At 39.1% G+C, this 20,981-nt stretch overlaps 1 protein-coding gene across 3 annotated transcripts in view; it reads left to right on the forward strand.

The window, feature by feature from the left end:
* The window catches only part of nlgn2b (neuroligin 2b), a 156,905-nt gene that overhangs the window by 102,786 nt on the left and 33,138 nt on the right, over nucleotides 1-20,981 (forward strand). For all 3 annotated transcript variants that reach the window (XM_079355009.1, XM_079355010.1, XM_079355008.1), the window contains exons 2-3: nucleotides 9,040-9,781; nucleotides 17,531-17,584. In XM_079355009.1, the coding sequence (XP_079211135.1) occupies nucleotides 9,265-9,781; nucleotides 17,531-17,584 (571 nt within the window). In that variant the 5' untranslated portion in view covers nucleotides 9,040-9,264. The remainder of the gene's footprint in view (nucleotides 1-9,039; nucleotides 9,782-17,530; nucleotides 17,585-20,981) is intronic.

Consider the following 20,981-nt stretch of genomic DNA (forward strand, 5'->3'; position numbering starts at 1 on the left):
TTAATTGACTTCTCCTTGAACCTTTTTCAATCTTCACTTGTTTTTTCCTGTTTTAATTATAAAGGGTGAACTAGAGGTAGGCGATATGGGAAAAATATCCTATCACAATTTTTTTTTTTGTTAGTATCACCATTTATTTCATAATGTTTTTAAATGCGCAAAAACTGCAGTTTAGTCCGTTTAAAAAAAAAAACGTCTTTGTAGGAGGTCTGGAAGTCTCCGCCCAGAACATTTGTAACATCAGAAATGTCATTCCTACATTCTGAGTATGTTTATGTACAATTTGAGGCTTTTCTGCTTTACTTTCAAATAATGATTTAGTGTTGTGTCCTCGTTTGTGTCTTTAAATCTATTTTAGAGATCAGGAACATTTTCACACAGTTATCATTCATTTATAAAGATGTGCACTTCAAACATATTAGGCTACAGAATATGTTAATTCTGTGACACATGGTCAAAGTAAGTTTTCTACAGAGAGGGGGCGGGACATCGTTGATTGACAGACAGTCACCTTACAAGCTACACACTGCTGACGAACATCACTTCAAGCAGTATGCACGGAAATCAATGTTTATAAATGATTGTACTAGTTAAAAAAAAACCTAAAAGAAAACGTTATCCACTGAGGTCCGAACCCGCCGGATATCATTGCCGTCCTTCATTTCCAAACATTGTTTCATTCTCATTTCAGTTATCACAGCAGAGACTTTAAAATATTGATATTTTGGTGTTCATGATAACTTCCATTATAGACAACTTCCAACTTTCCTTTTCCCTCTGATTCCAAAAACAACATAATGATGTTAAAGTTAAATTAAGGCTGTCATAAAACTGATGGTTGTCAATGGTTTTTCATAAGTCATACTATGAGCCATAGACCTCTTCTGTTCCGCCAGAATGTCTCTTTTAGGTGAGATTCAGTCATTTCTGAGTTCAGTTAAAGTCACTGTATAATAAGTGTAAAGTGCTTTTTCCTGGTGGATATTCCCACACCTTTTTGGCGGTAGTGCGATGAGCATGGGGAAGCAGTGGCAGATGGAACAACCATGGTATCTGATTGAGCTGCTCTTTGAGTCTGGAGAGCTTAAGGCGAATAGAATAAATTGTGGGATGAAGCTTGCAGCCTTCATCAGCACTAACAGCATAGTGGCTCTCTGCAATTATGGGGTCACCATGAAATTAACACTGTGACAAGTACTTACAACTGACACTGTTTATTTTCTCTGACAGATAACAGTCCCCTATTTAGCATTTATTAGTAGCACACAGAGATTTAATAAAGGGTTTATAACAAGCTATAATGAAGTAAAGCAAATGTAAGTGGCACCTGTTAGCAGGTGTGATGAGCTTTATATTTGTATACTGGTGGCTCCATGCTGCTGTATGAAAATTATAATAACATACAATAAAATACATGAGGAGCAAAAATGTATGTTTTATAATTCTCCGTAGTATAAACAAGTGGGGCGACAGTCCATGTTTCATTGTCAGCAGGTGATAAAATAATATCACTTGTTTCAACACTAAGGGCAAAACCATATTAAATCTCATAATCTTACAATAAATCAGAAAGTTCTCCATAAGGGACCTGTTCATCTTATTAATAGAAAGACACCAACAAAGTACCTGGCCTAAGGTAAATTTGGCCTCATATTTATATAAATGGCTAATGTCTAATAGGTTTGCATTGCGTGACTAACGCTAGCATTACTAACATTACCGGCCTGTGTTTCATGTGGTTACACATTGCTCTGGTCAAAATGCTAGTTTCATTTGACACAGGCCTCATATATGACTTTATCTCCATTTCAAAGAGGAAAACTGCCAAACTGTGGTGCACTACTGGATGCCAGTCTTCCACTGTCTGAATACTGCAATATTTGACAGGCTTTGTTGCACTTGACAAAGTGCAGTGTGAAAGCAAACTAAGCCAAATGAAAAATGCATCATTGTTGAAACTTCTGAATTGTAGCAAAGCCCATTTCACTTCTTGTATCCGAGCGACATAAAAGAGTTTTGAAATAGACAAGCCAGCTACCACCTTAACTGGTGAGTTTGCTGTGGTTAACACTACATGTGCCACTTTCTCATATTGTTTTATATAATTCAAAGCTATAGATGACATTAAGAGTTTCCAAAACACATTTTTAATGACATTTGTGAAGTTTATTAAAGTTTTGATGAATTAGAAATCCAGCAATGTGTTGGGTTTGTTTTTGCTACACTACCTAAATATGTCTTTATTGGGGATTTTAGATTTTTTGATCTTAAAAAGGATCGTATATCTATAATAGTGTATGTTATGTCAGTGCCCCTCTTTTGAACAAAGCTAGATTTTTTTGGCGATAAACCAAAGCATCATATACTCAAATGTATTAAAGTGACATTGTAAAAACCAAAAGGGCTTTTCACCCTGATATTGCACAAGCAATTTGTATTTTGGGATAATGAAAGTTGAAGTTGCAGTATAACTAAATTAAGCTTAATTCAGTACATTATTAACTGCTGTGGAGCTAATGCTAGCTAGCCATCGGTCTAAATTGATAATGTTGTGTTTGTTGTTTATTCGTTCTGAACTGTGATTATTGTAATAAATGTCTGTGCTCACTTAGTTCTGTCTAGTCTGTCTGACATTACTTTATTCAAGCTGCATGTTTTTGAATTGATTTACTTATTTATTTACATTTTCAAACTGTTTTCCACATCACTGCTGGGCCGTAGTCGGAAGTAATATCCAGACAGATATGGGATTTATCAGACTGATGATTTCACAAATCACAAAACTCATTAAACGTATAGCTCAGTATGATTACGTCAGTAATTCGTCCATAATAGCTGATGATTTTGACCAACAAATTAATCCATCAGATCAGTCCAAGTCAACAAATTGAACATTTCAATGCTGAGTGACAACCTGAGCTAAGACATTGGATGTGTCTACATGGACTTTAGAATCCCGATTATGATCCTTGTCCAGGTTTGATTATATCCAGTATGTGATGTTAATGAGAACACAGAACAAAAAGCTGTTGTTTATATCCCTGTATACATGCTCAATACTAGTATTCTGCTTTCTGCTGACTGCATCTCATTTATGCAGGCGCCTGTCTTGCTACACCATATGAGTTGAAAAACTGGCGTCCTGCTCACCACATAGTTAAAATGTCTGTTTTGTTACCATCTAAACGTTCAATTATATTTAATTCTTTCATTACTGAAAAGTCAGTGTCTTTGTCGCTCCACAAGAACAGTGATCTCATTGCCATGTTTGTATTGCTGATGCATCGCTTGGCTGAGGCTGCGCCTGCACAGGTAGCCAACAGCCGGCAGAAACCGGCGAGGGCGTATGCATGCCAAATTATCCTTACTTAAAAAATAATCAAAACCAGTCCACACACTCATTTACGAAATCTATTATTAAGCTCAAACATGCAGTACTTGTTTCTGTGATGGGGATCTTTTCTTAACGTTCCCTGCTGGCTAGTTTAGAATTTCTCATCAACCTGTCTGAATATTAAGTCAAAGTCTTATCAGCTACATGAAGATAAAGCTTTAACGACAAGATAAATATGTTTCTCTTCTGATGTTTCAGTGATCCTATTACAATAATCCTAATATGATTTAAAGCTCGATTGACATAAAGCCTGTAGAATCTCTCTCTGCTGCTCTCCCCTTGTCTTTGAGGGCTTCAGTCCTCGTTATTTGAAATGTCTTACGGTAGAAAATAGAAAAGGCACCTCTGAAAACAGTTCAACTGCTAGACATGTTATTATTATTTCTTTAAATAAACAGAAGTTGCTTCTTATGGCAGCACGACTGGCTATGGTTTTTTAGTTGACTTGTAAGGTAATAAATGCAGAAAAATCAGTCGTGATCCTAATTAGAAAAGGCTGAAACTGCCCCGTCTGTAAAGACATTTTACAAATTAATTTGCCAAGTGCTGAAGGACTGTCAGATCCTTTTCCTCATACTGTTGTTACTCATAACAAAAAGGAGAAGCCGACTTTTCTATCGCTGGCTCTTGAATTCAGATATCATGCAGCACTTCCTGGAGTAGTAGCCATTTCTTCTCTCATCTCCTATTCCTTTATCACCCAGTGCACCCTGGCAGACTGCACACGGAGGCAATCGAGCGGACTCTGGATGGCTTCTATGTCTAGTGTGAAAAAAGGATGAGGCCTACATATGCAGCCTCACAAGTCTAATCTTAGCTTTACTTCTTCTGTTCGCCTCTCGCTTCATCAACAAGAGAACTTATTCATCTTGCCCAGTCCATTAAAGTTTTAAGGGAACATTAAGGCTTCTAAACAGCTCTTTTAATTAAACAGCAGGAGTCTTTCTTACCATACCTGATAGAAGCAACACAGCCTTAATCTCCTAAATGTCTATCCTTTCCACATCTTTACAGACTATTTTGCGTCTCATTGAGCAACTGTGGCCATGACTGTGGCATCTTGACTCCCATGAAGTTTAACATTTGAATTAAAATGTATCAAATCCGTGTTATTTTTTCTGATATCTATTTAAAGCACAGGGAACATGCGGCTCTCCTAGTCTGTGGAAGAGAACCTGGTGGAGCAAGGAAGAGCGTTAAGATTGCATTTTCAAGTGCCCTCTTCCTTGTACCCAGATATAGTGAAGAAGGGTAAATGGTGGACTGAAATTGCTGTGGCTCTTGAAATCCCCTGAGTATGCTAGCCATACTGTAGCATCTTCCTTTGGTAAATCTCTGTTCTTCATCTGTTATTTCGTCCCTCGAGATCCATGATGACATGCGATGAAATGCCAAAGCTCACGATTTATGTGTGCACACTGTGTGATCCCATGCTTGGCTGGGACCTGATTGCTCACACTATTAGAGCAAAATAAAACATCCGGTCCCTAAATCCGGAAGACCACTGGAGAGACGCTCGCGAAGCAGAAACGTGTTGTCTTGGTGCCATTTGGGCCATTCTATGAACTGAAACGTCAGTCAAGGCAATAGTGTGCTTTCCCATATCAACCCCACACTGCGGGGGCACCGACATGACGACATGTCACTTTGTCTCCTGGACGTCGTAATGTTTACATTGTTCACACAGGCGCGATGAGGGAAAAACTCACTGATCTCAGGTGAATTGGCTTGTAGCTCTGCTTCAGATGTGCGATACCCACATGAGGTGTGACCAAAAATATCAAACAGGTTTGATTGAAGGGGTATATTGGCGCTCGTTTCCCCTTGAAGACTACTGTTTTATTTTTAATTAAATGGTCCTTTCTTGCTAAGCACATTGACAGAACTTAGCAGATGCTCAAGTTTAGTCAAAAACTCAGCACGCTGTTTCTGGCTTGCTAAGCCGCTTGTCATCTCCAGATGTTGACTAGCAGAGGAGAGCGTCTTGACAGCTGAAGTAGTGCATGTATTTTTTAACAGTCAAAGCGAAGACAAAAGAAAATCCCAAGGCGGGCATTTTCCCCAACACCGACATGGTGCAAAAGTTTTCTCAAACCACTCTGACCGTACGAAACATAACACTTAGCTTGAGCTGACAGGTCTGCTTCTCATACAGAAGAGGGTAGAGAGCAGGTGGAATCAGCCTGGTGATTGTATCCTTTTTTTTATGTGAGAAGATGCATGCTCAATGTATACTCAGTCACGGATGGTTGCTGTGAACAGTTGTTAGGGATGTTAGGTTACTGTTGTTTACAAGTCACATGTGAGAGGTTCAGAACAAATTGAGTACAAATCGTAACATCTTTTACTCACATGCAACATCTGATGCCTCGCTGGGTTTTATGCACATGTGTGAGCATCATCGCTTGTACATGCAGCCAGGCAAGCATTACAGAAAACAATCTGACACGCTACAGACACTTAAATCACACCTATACTGTCCAAGTTAGCAAGGATTGTGAAATTCTCAGGAAATGAACGATAAATACAACTAAATACCATGCCTACTGAAGCTGTTCTGACCTTAAACTTGTGTTGTGTTCAGAATACAGATACAAAACAATAGTTACATTTTAATGTTGATTCAAAAGCAGCCAGCTGTGGCTGCTTTAGAATCAACATTGAAATGTACCTATTGACAGCAGATTGGTGTTATTCATTCTAACATTGTTTGAAACCACAGCCTTAATGAAAGGATGGGAAAATAGAGGATTTAGAACCTGATACCAAATAAAACAATAGCCATATATACAGTAGCAGGTCATTTGGGATTAACTTTCAACTTTTAGGTTGTCTGCATTTAGTTTATTATATTTTTAAGGTCAACATTGTTTTTATACATGCCTTTTGTTTTATTCTTTATGGTAGCCTACATCATTTGAAACTTAAAAGTTGATATGACTTCCATATTTGTCAAGCAAACAGCCTATGAATCCACAACCAGCTGTTTGTTAGCTCAGTTTAGAGTAAAGACAGGTGATTGGGGGGAAACAGCTTGCAAACCTGCTATCATGCAAAGCTCCCTTTTTCATGGTTTAACAATCAGTACCAGTATCAATTCAGATTTGAACAAAAACTGAAAAAACTTTTTTTTAAATAGTTCCACAGCCAGACGTTTACCAATGGTTTTAGTTTTTATGCCAAGTTAAGCTTTCTGTCTCTGAATGTTTAGCAGAAATGGCATAATGTTTTGACCACTTTAATTCCTTTGAATTTCAGTAGGACAGAAATAATCCTGTTTACTAAAATGTCAATCTATTCCTTAACGTCTACTCTGTTGGGTAAATACATTTTAAAAATGTAGTGGCTATTCCAGATCACAAAATCTTACCCCCCCTCACAATGAGTCATTTACAACAGCTCATCAGGGCAGCAAGAGTCATGCAGTGTGTATAATTCTCATTAATCTTAAATTGTATTTTCAGCTCGACTATGCAAGCACACTAACTTTTCTGATGAGGACTCAGGACGTCCTTACACTTCTCACCTCCTCCTCACAAAATGTCATAAGATGGACTCACTCCGAGCGCTTTAATGAACTATTTGCTCACTCCGAGCGCTTTAATGAACAATTTTTTCCAGACAACTTGTTCTTGTTTTGTCCTTATGAAGTAGAGGAGCACTCACATCACTTATTCTGAACACCCGGCAATACTGCATGCCATCTTTTTGCTCTGCTGTTTTTAAGTGGAGTGTATTGCAGGGTAGAGGTGCGAGGGATGAGGTGGCATTCAACCAACAGTTAGCGCCACATAAAGCCTTTATCACACCTAAACGGCTCTGTCTCCCAAAGCCAGAGTGAGATAAGCACTGCCCATTCATCTGTAATGATGTGGAAGCAAGACCCAACTGAACTGAGTGGAGAGGGAAAAGCTAGCTCTGACACAGTGTAGATGGCTGAAAGGGGCGCAGGGCCATCAGGGTTTTTCTTGTTCAATCCTGAGATTAATGTGTGAAGTGGCTTTGATTTATTGTGTGCTCTTTTTGGATTCAAGTTGATTTCAAGACAAGGGTTGTTACTCTGCAAAGAACTATAACTATCTGAGCGAGGAATATAAAGCAGCAGCCACAATACAGCATGGTCATTAGAAATGTGTTTCTTTGGACTGCAAAAAAGAGTATCCTGAGGCACTTAGCCTGTCCTCACATGTTCATTTTAACCTCCTGTTTTTGTTTTTACTTCTGATCATTCAAAATCACATATATTTACATATTTCCTTCAGTAAACACAATCTTGATAAGACAGCAATTTCAAAAGATCCTTTAGGACACAAAGGGTATAGCCTGACAGGCTAACAAGAATCTACGCATTAATGTGTCATGATTTATAATGCATTCAAGATCAGCATGCTAAAGTGTTTACAATTATAAAAATGCTGTTTTATTTCAGCGTATTCACCATATTAAATTAGCATTTTAGCATTCTGACATTATTAGCTTATCAGCAAGAAAACCCAAAGCATAGCATGGGTTAGTTGGAGCTGATAAACATCTGCAACCTTTCAGTCAGAACCAAAATAGACTTGTAGATTGGTTGGCTTAGACTCACATTGCCATAAAGTCAACTGTCAGCATGGCAAATTTGCATGTCTTTAAGTGTCGAGATAGTATTGGAATTTTACATTTAAAAGTAAAAAGCAAGATTCCACTTTAGAAAACGATAACAAATGAGTTAGTCCTGAGGACACAGGTTGAGACTAGGGCTCAGAATCTTTGGGTGTCTCATGATTCGAATTGATTTCAATTCTTGGCGTCACCATTAGAGGCAGAATCAATTTTCAATTCAAAATGATTCTGGATTAATTGATCCATGGATTCAACGTCTATTTATGATTTAGTACACACAGTACTTCAGGATCTCCTGTGGCTGCTCTATTTGGCATTAAACTTAGTAAATCATTTTGAAAAAAGAAAAGATTTTGGGAAGTTATGAATCAATTTTAAATCTCAGAAGAGAAAAATCTTGATTTTTACATAAATAGATGTTTTTTCCAAACCTAATTAAGTGCATTTGCCATGATGCAGTCCAAACTCAAAGGACATCATATCTTAGTACACCATTGCACAATACACTGTGACCACATTCAAACATAAACTACTCACAGAACTTTATAACTCACGCATCGATAATTTAAACTTAGAAGGGATAATTGTGCTCCATGCATGGAGACTGCACCGTCACAGTCCTTGCAGATGCTCTACTGGTTCTGTTGAATTAGCAGTGCTGTGACACAACAGAATTAGATTTGAGTGAACTTCATCATAGGAGGTTAAATTCTCACTGACATCAATATTGCCAGGTTAAATCAATTATGTAGAAGAGCACTATATCAAATCATATTACAGATATAACTCTTGGTGTCTGTTGTAGTCGACAGATTAGCAGAAGTTAGCCTGGGGATAATTTAAATGAACCACAAAGGAGACTTGTGCAGTCAAGTATCATTAGCTTTTCCTTTTTTTACTGAACAGACACTTCATCTTTGGTAAAATCATGTTGTCCTCTTGTGCCTTTTTAAACACAGTGACGGGTCTTAAAGAGCACACCTGTTCAGACACACACACACACACTGACTCAAACCCTGCTACTTTTGTGTGTCTTTCAGGTGTAATTGGCTTCCTGACTGCAGCTCTGGACCCATCAGGAGATCCAAAGAGGAAGACGGATGAGACCACAGTGTCTACCTGAGAATGCTAGCTGACCAGTTGCCTCACCATGTCACTATAGGAGAACAGTTAACCTGTCCCCATCCACAAATCCTATTTTTTCCTTCGTTATCCCCAGTAAACCTCTGAGTTTAGATCCCTCTCTGCACCCCTCCTGAAGTGAAATGACTAAGAGAGCTTTTATTTTGGACATGTTGTTTTTTCCTCTCAATGCTGCCAGCCACCAGGGCTATGGTGGAAAGCGTCATTATACTTCACAGCAGGTAGCTAATCACTGTCTGCTGTGGCTACTGGGACTGGTTTTACACCTCACTCTTTCCACATGTCAACGAGTAGACCTGAAGCACCCCATAGTGTCCACAGGCTACGGGAAAGTCCGTGGCATCAGAAAGGAGCTCAACAATGAGATCCTGGGTCCTGTGGAACAGTTCTTGGGTGTGCCATATGCCACTGCACCTATAGGGGAGCGTCGCTTCCAGCCTCCTGAGGCTCCAGGATCCTGGCAAGAGATCCGTAATGCCACCCAGTTTGCCCCGGTGTGTCCCCAGAATGTGCACGGGGTTTTACCCGAGATCATGCTACCCGTGTGGTTCACAGACAACCTGGATGCTGCAGCGACTTATGTTCAGAACCAGAGCGAAGACTGCCTTTACCTCAACATCTACATACCTACTGAAGATGGTGAGTTAGACGCACCTTTTATACTAAATATAGAGAGGGATGTAATTAACATGTCAGTGAAATGTCAACATAAGAGTTAAACACTAAATCAGCCTCTTTGCTGAATAAAATGTTTGTTTGTGTCTCAAACTTTATCAACATGTGGTACTTTCTCATCAATTTTATGTATTGTCACTTCTCCATTACCTAGCGGTTCGACCTAACTGTATTCAGTAGAAGAAGACGCCAAGGAGATTACTGAGGAATGTGTTCTGTGATAATCTCTTGGGCTTGTATCAATGTCAGTCATAATGATTATTTGTTAAAGAGTCTAATCATTTTCTGGATATACATGCTGCAGCAAAGTCACAGGCTCAATCTTTCTTGTTCTTAATCCCTTGAACATATCTGGTATTGCTCACATTCAATTAATTTGAACGTTTCATAAAATATAGAAAGTTTTAAGAGAACATCTTCTTCTCTTGTACATGTTACCCTTAGTCCTGACATGTTAAAACCAAGCATTAATATTATAACTTAAAATACTGATCGTCATAGTTTTATGTGACAAATCAAAACAGTCCGTGTTGTGAAGAAAGCCCATACCGTAAGTAGCTAACAAGGCAGATGGTGACATGACTGCAACAATCAGTGGACTGTTTCCCGCGAGTTGCTGACTTCTTATTTCAGCTGTAAGGTTCTTTAAACATTAGCTCAGAACTGTGTATAAACTCCCCCTGATGAAAATCTGTTAAAGTGTAAATCTGAATGTTAAATTAAACAAAAATGTATCTATGTGAAAACGTTATTTAAAAAACAATCTTTAAAAAAACGAAAAAGAGCCAAAGTACTGAAACCAGCTTCCATCCATTGCTACATGGAAGGAAATCTTTAAAATAAATTGCCTTCCTATTTCTCTTTTATAGTCTAATGTTCAGCTTGTATTGTCCTCCCTGGCTCATGGCTTCCATTCATTTCTATTTCTACAGAACTATAAGATATCAAAGAAAGTGCTGCTCAAAACATGCTAGCAAATTAGCACATTAGCTGATGGACTAGCTTGTTGTTGTTTTAGGAGACTTTAAATATCATGATATACATTTTATTGTTTAACAAATAGTCTCCACTAAAATCTACTTTATTCAAGCTACTTTTAAATAGTGCTGAGAATCATAGGCTAACTCATAAGATATGATATGATCATATAATGATCATATCATTATTCCTCTGTGATCATTGATTCATCGTATGGCTATTATATGGTGATGCACCACCACAACCTCTGACTAACTGCAGAGTATAAAATCCATTTTAAAAGGTAGTAGAGTGCAGACTTATCGTATTTATTAACTTTAATTTCATACTAGTTTCACAACCTGTCAATCTTTGTCTCTTTAACTTCTTTTCACTGCTGTCCAACAGTATCCTACTCTTTTCTTATTTTATCTGCTGCTACTTCCTTTTCAGCCAATTAACTTCCATTCAATTTGCCTCATTTATGTCATAAGCTCCACTCTAAGGAGTCCTGAAATAGTGAATTGGTGAGTCAAATTGCCATTGCCTTGGTTTTTTTCACTAAAGTATTGATATGTGGCACCAGTGTTAAAATAATTGTATCATGAGAGTTAGGATGATGATACGTCATACGGATATTTTGACCTGACCCTACCTTTCAAACTATCGCAACCAGGCTGCATTTTCGATCAACGAAGAGAAGTAGTCATTAAGATTTTGGTCATGTTGACATGTGGTTTTAAACCTCTGTGACTAAATTAAGAGGATTCACACACTGGTTACGTAACTGTGCTTGGATGAGGCATTTCCACTTCTCCTGCTCCTCAGGTTTACAAATGTGGGTACTGACAAAATAAAGCTAATAAAAATGTACTGAAAGAATTTGTTTGCCCTCCTCCTGGGTTAAAATTAGTCAAAAATAGAATATCACTATAAAGGTGAACCTGCTTCTCTTCATGGGTTGTCTGAGTATACTACTTGCATTTATGGCCCAGTTGAAAGCTTTTGAGAAAGCAGATGGGCAGGTAAAAAAAAAAAAAAAGACAGGATCAAAGTGTACGTTTGGAGCCAAAGCATATGCTGCTGATGATAGTGAGCAAGGTTAATGATTAAATGGTAAAAAGTCTATGATTAATGGGCTCACCTGAGAGTTCCCTGAGAGTACACAAGAAAACACATGTTTATGCATTAAGGCTGCTTCTTAACAAAGCCATTGTTGTATTTCAACTCTAAAGCTGAAGCCTAACCTACTTCGTTAGAATCAGAAGTCAGAGGAGAATAGTTGTTTATCGTTCCTTCATGGGCCAACAAAAAAATAGAGACACATTCTTTGGTGTGGAAAAATATCAAATGTTATTGTAGTATCATTAGAATCTGAGCACCAGAGATGCTTTGAACAAGAGATAAGGAATCAAAAAAAAATAAACCCCCCTAAAAATAAAAGGAATGTGTTGACTAAGCTCTGTGGTTACAGTATGCACGCTGTGTTTTACACATATATCACATTCTCGAAGACAGGATGTACAGTCTCCTGTGTCATTCCCAAAGGAGAAGGTGTGCAAATGAGTGAGACTGATTTTACATGTAGCCCTGTCTGCTTGTCAGGATCTGTCACTTATTGTCAAGGGTCACTGCTTACAGAAGGCTGATGCCGTCCCCAAGGACATGTTTTGCCTTGTGTGTGAGAGAGAACTCAAGACTGAAAGAGAGTGAAGTGCCCCTGAAATCAAACACACACTACACGACAGCAACTGCTGTCACGGTCCTGCAAATATTTAACATGATGTTAGACTTGTGAATATGTTAGAAGTACCATCTTCAAACCTTGTAAACTTAGTTCCCAATTTTAAGTATTTTGTCATGTCGTTCAGTGTGCATGACTAAATGAACAAGGAAGTTAGAGTTCAGGGGGTAGGCTCATTAAAGTATTGTTGTATGATATAACGAGCAAAATCAGAACTTGGAGTCTCTGCTATTCATTTACAAGCATATTTAAATCTTCAAGATGACCCACACAACATCAAACGTAGAATTGATTTTGAACCTCTGGTTGTAGTTTCAAATATCTTGAACCGTGAGCAAGGTGTTAAACAGTAATTTGTCCCTCATGTGTCAATAGTTTTTACCAAAACCAGCAAAATCTCTCTAGGGATGACTATGTCCAGACCATCATGGTTAACGCCAGACATGTCCTCTACTGTCATGAGCCGATTATTTTTTTGTGAAATATCTCAGCAACTGTGAAATGGTTTAACACAAACATTTTTCAGAGGTTAATGCTAATACTTTGGTAATACCTTTATTATTTCCCTTTCATCACCAGCCAAATAAGTTCAGTGAATTCTAGGACAGGTTGCAAAGCGATTTGGTTCAGACATTCATGTTTCCACTTCACAAGAACTGTGATCAGTAGAAACAGATTCATGGTCAATGGCTGTGTTTAAAAATGAAACATTTCTGAGATCCACAAAAAGTTGTCTGCTGTAAAGTTGTTGTCATAAGCACAAAAAAAGGGTCAATATCCTAACTTAGATGTGTCATCTTGAAGTTGTTAAGTTGCTTTTAATGGTGTGTTCAATTTACCTTGGAAGTTGGATGTCAGAGCTGGGAAAAACATCAAACCCGGGTTGACTGTGTTCCAGTAAGGAGTTGGGAAAAAGTCGAATAAGCAACATGAACGCCTCCTCGAGTGCCTTTGTTTTGTTCTGTTCGCTTATACAAGGTAACAACATACAATGGGCAAGTTTGCAGGCAGGAGAAACATACCCCATGTCCCCTAATAGAATTTTTATGATGCTATTGGTTTGATCATTTGAATTGCACTAAAAGTCGAAGCTGTCAATTAACACTAATACAAACCGGAAGGTTTGTATGCAGTCTGCTCCTGTGGTCGACCGCATGGTGCACTAATTACCCCACTGAGATAAATAGAAAAAATATATATATCATGTTTTGTTGATATTTGTTTTGCTTTTCACCAAACATTACCTTCTGGTCAAAATTTGCGTTAAAAAAAACAAAAACGAATGAGCTGAATCAGTTCCTACTTCCTGTTCATGACTAAATAGTTACTGCCATCTTGTTAAAATAGATGGTGTACTTATAAGAATTTACTTTCCTTAAATACAAGTTTGCAAATGTTAACTGTTAACAGTGAGTGACTTTTAGCATGCTAATGCACATGCTTTTACACAAAGCAGCAATGTGCTATAGACTCTGGCATTACAGCTGCTTAGCCTGCAGGTTAGCCTGCTAGCCCTGTACCCAATGAATGAGGCCTGTCATGTTCAAAGGTAGCTTGTCAGTGCTAACTTGTGCTGTATTTGGCAGCCAGCAGCTGCATCCCCACTTTCGGTGAATGTAGGTGGGCCAAAATGAATTGGCAGCACAGATTCATATGCAGCCCAGATGAAAAATGTTTTGGAGCCAAATCTGGCCTGTAAAACTTAATTTCAACACATTTAATCTCAAAAGTACATAATGTATTATCCTATTACCCTCTCTTTCTACCTTAAGTCAGGCCTGTGTCTGATATGATCTGTTTCAGAGCTGAAAAAACTCCTACTGAACATGTTCTCAGCTTTATTCTTTGCACAAAAGAAAATTCATTGCTCTCTTTTCTTTCTGCATCTGTTCAACCCTTCTGCTCTCTCCTCCCTGAAATCATCCCTGCCTCGTCTCCTCTCTCCTCTCCTCCATCTTTATGCAGATGGCGGTAGAAGGGGTCACTGTTCTGAATGCAAATAGGTTTTTTGCCCTTCCTCAACAGGCCACTATGTAGTCTGCTACTTTCTGAACTCAATTTATCTCAAATAAATTGTAGAATAATGTAAATAAAACAAATATTCTTAAGAATTTAGGAGTCATTTTTTCACTGCCCTGTTCTTTTCACCTCACCCCCTCCTACAGTCACTGTTCCTCCCTGACTCTCCTTTGTGGCCAGAGCACTGTCTCACCGCATTCCTATTTCCTCAAGACACTCCTCAGCCAAGGGCCTAAGATCCTTCATTTTTATTGCTGCTAGAGCAGCCATTTACAGTGCTCTTTATTAAAAACCATATTTCAGGAGGCAGGACAGTGGAGGCAGGCATGGAGATGGGGGCAGGGGGTGCACGGTAGAAAAGATGGAGAGCGTGAGGAAAGGACTGCATGTGCTACAAGCTGCCTGCATGCAGGAGGGTTGAACCAAAGCAGTGTCTGACACCTTGTCAAGCAGACAGGCCACCATAGACTTGACATACTGCAGCTTCATCCCGTTTACTGTGTTGAGGAAATGGACAGGGACGGGAGACAGCTTGCGCTCTGGCCACCAGCTCACTGAACCGAACAGAAACGCTGTTGACTGAGAGATGGATACGCGTTAGGTCACACAGTTCTGGGAGAACCCGAGCTAAGTGTTGCTGTTTAGGCCAATGAATTTCACTGACCAGTGGCCCATTACAGCATGTGACAGCCAACTTACCGGCTAGGACAGATGGGAAAGATGTTCGGAACCTAAGTGTGTTTCCCTTTGGCTATTTCCTAATTTTTGTCTCACTCATTGTAGTAATTCTTCAAAAGTCTGAATTCATTGACGGAGGTCCTCGTCCTGACCTACTTGGGTTTCAAGGAAATTTTAGTCCGATAAATTGCTCATAAACCTTTTTTTGGTAATGAACTCTAAATAATTCAAATTTAGCCAAGCTGAATATCTATAGGGAAGGCCACTCTCTAAGTTAACAAAGACATTCTATAGTAATAGATTGTCCTAAAATGATTACTACATTACAGTAGTAAATGGAACAATAACTGCTAAAATGTTGAAGAATGATAAAAGTAATCGAGCAAGCTCTAATCTTCTATTTAAAGCATTTGCGTTTCTCCCTTTATTATCACCGAAACTTGAACCTCTTTTAGCTGTGCTTTCAGAATCATTAGATCTGTGACAATAACCCCATTGTAAACATGTTAGCATGCCATTGCTAGCCTTTAGCATAGAGATGTTTATTTACGTTTCCCCAACTTTCGACTTTTTAAACATTCAAGCAAACTGTAACAGATTAAAATAACATTTAAAAAAAATCCTGAACATAAAGCATACCTGGCCAATAAAGCTCATTCTGATTCTAAACACACCAGTGCTTTTTTTCATTGTTCAACTTCTGTCCACATGAAGTCTCAGGTCTGATGTCCCGTTACAAAGCATGCAACTTGGCTATCTGTCGAGCCCATTTTCTTCTCATGTAGGCTGTATCTTTATTAGGCATTAGAAAAGGAATGAAATCAGAGTAGTCTCCATTAAGCGGCGAGGTGTGGTTTTAGAGTGGTGCTGAGTGGTGGGGAAGTGCTGACAAGACGAGAGACTAATGTTCCTTTTTATCCATTACCGGCCTGCCTACCTGTTAGCTCTGTATCTCAGAACCAAACACTGAACCATCTCTCTCTATGGCAGGAGCTTCTCTGTTGATCCGGCGCCTGCATGGTGCTACTCTAAGGATGCTGAAAATCTATTCAGCATCGATCCTTTTCCATTTAGACAGAAGATAAACATTTTATAGCAGGAAACTATATTCATATAGAGAGTGAGAAAGCAGAATTATGGTGTTGGAGTGCAGTAATGCTCTCTGTCTCCTTTGTCATTATAGACTTTAAAACACACTGTCTTCTTTTTGAGGTTTCCTGCAGAATGGATGAAACAGACATGTCAGCGTCACACTGGCAGAGTGATAAACCCCATGGCAACCACACGTAGAGTTTTCTTTAAAATGTGAGATAGCGACGCCTCGCCGCTGGAGAGCAGGGAATGTGCTGCTGGGTGGGTTTAAGGAGGACAGCAATAGATGATAAGGACACTGTTAGCATGCCTTGAGTAGCATGTTGACGTTTAATGTGTGTCTTACACCAGCGTTTGTAGACAGTGCTAAGAACAACATGGGGGGAAAAAAGCAGAGGTAATTGTGGGCTGATGGAAAGCTCCACTGACAGAAACCAAGAGAAAACAAATTAATGGGATCCTTATCAGTGAAGACTTACAGAGGTTGAAGTGCCGGGGCGTCTGTTGGTCACTGTGATGAATGCTTGTTATTGGCTGTGCCTTGCGGAGCATTTAACTGGCTTCGCCATTAAAGCTTATTGTAGGGCTCCTCTTTGACCTTGATGAGGGGAATCCTGTCACAAGCCTTCACTGGCTCTGTAATTATTAAGAACAGATGCCTCTATTTTACAAATTTGGGAGAAAAGACTCCCATTTCGTGCTTATTTCTCTGTTCTCAGTGAAGGTACTTGTCACATGTTTTCAGGATGAGTATGTGTGCTTGTCTTGTGTGTCTTCTGTGGTGTGTTTTGACAGTGCTGAGTCTCTGGATATTGCAGGCGACTGTAGCCGGAGGACTGCAGCAGCGTCCTGAGCAGAAGCAGAAGACGCACACGGTCTTGGCATTCCTTTGCTTTTCCTGACTGAAAAGAGTGATGGCTTGATTCTGCTCATTGATTTTTCTTTACAAAGTAGCAGAGTGTCAGGACTGATTGGGGAGAAGGGGTTGAGGCGAAGTGGCCCCTGGGGTCATTTACGAGGCAGTCCGTGACTAGATCCTAAGCAGTTAGAACAGATGAGTTTGGGGGTAATCTTTTGAGGAAACAGAATGTAATCCTTTTGAACATTTGGCCACTAAAAGATCTCATCTCTTGCCGGTCCTTGTTTTCATCATTTTTCTGTAAATGCCACCTTTTTTTGAATTTCCTTCTCTTCTTCTCTTCCTTTTTTTTCTGCACCTTTAGGTCCGCTTACAAAAAAGCAAGATGAGTCTACAATGAACCGACCCAGGGATGAAGGTACTTGAAATGCATGTTTTTTTCCTTGTGCTCCATTTTTCAAACTCTGGGGGGAATTTTATGTTTGTATCTATGTTGATAATAATCATCTTAGACTCATCACTCTGTGCACATTATATCGTCACTGTTAACCCCTATTTTTGAACGCAAATCTTTCATTCATTTTAGCTAAATCTCATTTAGCTCTCCATATGAAAAATTACCTGTTTTTTTATTCCAAACGCAGCCTTTTGTGCACTTTGAGCTAATTCACTTTCCTCTCTCGGTTGCTATGGGGTTTATCAACCACACGCTGACGTTCCAACCATCCTGTGTAATGCACCACTGAAAATCAATATTCTGTCCTTTTTCACCTGTGCTTTTATGCTTGCACTAAGCCTTCCTGAAATGATCTTCTAAATTGTTGTCCTTCATAATGTTATTGGGAATCCTCCAATTCTTCTTCTCGGCGTATTTCTGCTTTTGCTCTTAATTTTCAAGTTCACTGCATTCAAAAGGAGACACTCTCATTACCCTCTGAGAATCTGTGTAGACACTGTGCATCTGTTCCTGTACACGTGCCTCGGCGTACTGTATATTACATAGCATTATGCACACATAGAGTGCATTATATTTGCATTTGTGCATGTAGGTCTACTCAAACTCCGCGCATGTGCAAGTGTATGCCTGAGTGCATATGCTCTAATTTGTGCCAGTGTGTGTGGTTTTTTTCCTCCTTTTTTTTTTTTTTTTTTTTTTTTGTATTTTAGTCTCTGTGCTATTTAGGTATTGAATTCTCTCTTCCTTGCATCTCTAATTGCTATGGTTTAAAAAGAGACAGATGTAGCTAATCCAATTGTGTGGTTTCTTAACGGTGAAAACAGAAGGAAGGATTCATGCAGGATTGCCTAGGAGAGGAGCAGAATGATAGAATAGAGATGAAAGAAAAGGAAAAAAGACTGAGCCCTGTGAGAGCACCAGGGAGGGCAATGAGGGGGAGAGGGAGAGAGAGAGAAAGAGAAAAGGGGGGTGGGGGGGGATAGTCATAATGAAGACAAGTGCATGATGAAATGACATTTATAGAGCTTTGAAAGTGAGAGAGATGTAGGGAAAGAGAGATTGAGAGGGAGGATGAGTAGGAGACTGGTGGAGCTTGACATTTATGCAGACACCTGATGGATTTTGACAGGATCAGGAGGGCTCGGGTAGGGCTTGAATCCCTTGCCTAATTGCTCGGGTATGGAATGGAAACAGGTTACCAAATATTTTTGGAAAATACCATTATTAGTGTCTTGTTTTGGAACGAAAGAAACTCAATTGCTTGGGCTTGGACGAAAACATTATGCAGGCCGAAGGTTTTACGCCAAAATCAATTGAGATTTCCATAAGAAAATGAATTAGAGGGGAAGCAGAATAATAGAAAAGAAGCATCCATCCATTTCCATCGGGAAGCAAGGCACTATTTTGAGAATAGATGTAAGGGAGAGGTGAATTTTGAGGCTAGCAGGTTAGGTAGAGAAGAGGGGATAATGTGCCAGTGTTTTTGAGGCCAGCAGGCAGAAGAGACAGTGAGCTCCTTGTTGGCCTCAGATTTGGGCAGAGTGAGACACTTTCACCCTGCGACCCTGAACCCCTAAACACCCCTCTGTTTGTGCTGAGCCCCTTAAAAACACGGGACCACTTTCCTCCCATCAACACATTACTTACTCTACTCTTTTTTTTGTGTACACCAAGGTCTCTTTTCAAATCTCAAACAATCTACTGTATAGTCAACTTGTTCGTTCCACCGGTGACAGATTCATGTTTTCTCCCCACAGTGCCATCTGTCCGGTGTTTTGATGAAATAAACTAGCCAAATGTTCTGTTTAAGCTTACCTGATGAAAGTCTAAAGCCCCACAAATGTTGTCAAAAGTGATGGAAAAAGACTGCAGGAAGGTTTTACTCTTCCTCATAACTTAGACCCTACGACTACCTTTCATTAAAGCATTGTAGGTATGCATGAGCTTTTTATCTTCCAGTCCAAAATGATTGGATTTTTATTTTTACTCCTTCACTTCATTGAGCTTATAGTAAATGATTGAGTTACAACTTTAATATTTTTTCAGAAGTTTTTTGTGGTTCTGGGTTATAAGAAAAAATATATATATTTCGCCCGTTCTTATTCAGTCTCACAATTTTTCAATGTAAAGGAGTCAAAGTTCACAGTTTCAATTAACTTCCATAGTTATTCATCTCAAACAGTGCTGACCTTGAAGAATAAGATTAGATGGATAAGAACTGAAATAAATTTTTTCTCTATAAAAGTCTAAACAGAGCTGACATTATTAAATGCTAAAAAAAAAGTGGTTGAGCTCTCAAAGTTAAGATTGGAAGATACTTGAGTTATCCACAACATGTTCTGTTTTTCTGTTCGTTTCTGTTTGACAATGAAAGCAACCTTTCACATTTTACTTTTTTTTTCTTTTTTTTAAACAAAAACAATCTTCAATATGAAAAGACATTGTCTAGTCATTGCTTACAGAGTATGGGTGAGCTTGAAAGGGCGCTTCCTATTGGAGCCACAATACACTCCAAATGTCATCAAACCACTCGCTGAAGGAGTCGTTGACCACTTTACACTTACTACTTCATAACTTTACTTATAAAGCACTCGTACACAAAACATTCAGTGGACAGAGCTTTAGGGAACATAAAAAGGAAATTATATCAAACAAAACTGAAGATAGGATAAGGAATAGAACCCCACCAATTTAACACAAATGTTTAAAAGTATTCTGTAAGAAGACGCTTTGCTAAGTCCAATAAAATGCCTCAAGTGATGTCAACCATTTTGTACTTGCCCTGATGAAAGTATTTATCGCTAAAATGTGTCAGTGTGTTATCTTAAAGAAATAAAGTTTTGTTTATTACCGTCAGAAGGGCCTTAGATGTGTCACTTGCACCTTTCACACAGTTCCCTCTGAAAATGTCTGAAAAATTGAGCACATCCCGCCTCTGATATTTCCCAGAGTTGCCCTTTCACACATGGCCCTTACAGCAGGATTGTTGTGCTCCACCCTACGCCCCATCATAAGGAATTTATTATTTGTCGACAAAGAAGAAACTAAACCATAAAGATCAACTAAAGGCCAAAGTAACGCAATACAACACAGAATCCCTGTTAGAGGTGGCAACACAGTAGCCCCAACTCCAAATGCATCAGCCTCTGAATTTAGCACTGAGCTTCTAAGTACTGGGGCCAGCTGCACCTCATTGTGCAATCACTAGCTTCACCCAGGCAGAGCAGGACACGACAGAGAAGGGACACACAGCACATGAACCATATACAGCAGTAATGGTGGGTGAAGGGAAAATGGTGCTTTTGAAGTCCATAATGTTTACAACAAATCCCCCTATGGGACCAAATAAACTAATCTG

The sequence above is a fragment of the Symphodus melops genome, assembly GCF_947650265.1.
Source record: "Symphodus melops genome assembly, chromosome: 11".
NCBI classification, from domain to species: Eukaryota; Metazoa; Chordata; class Actinopteri; order Labriformes; family Labridae; genus Symphodus; species Symphodus melops.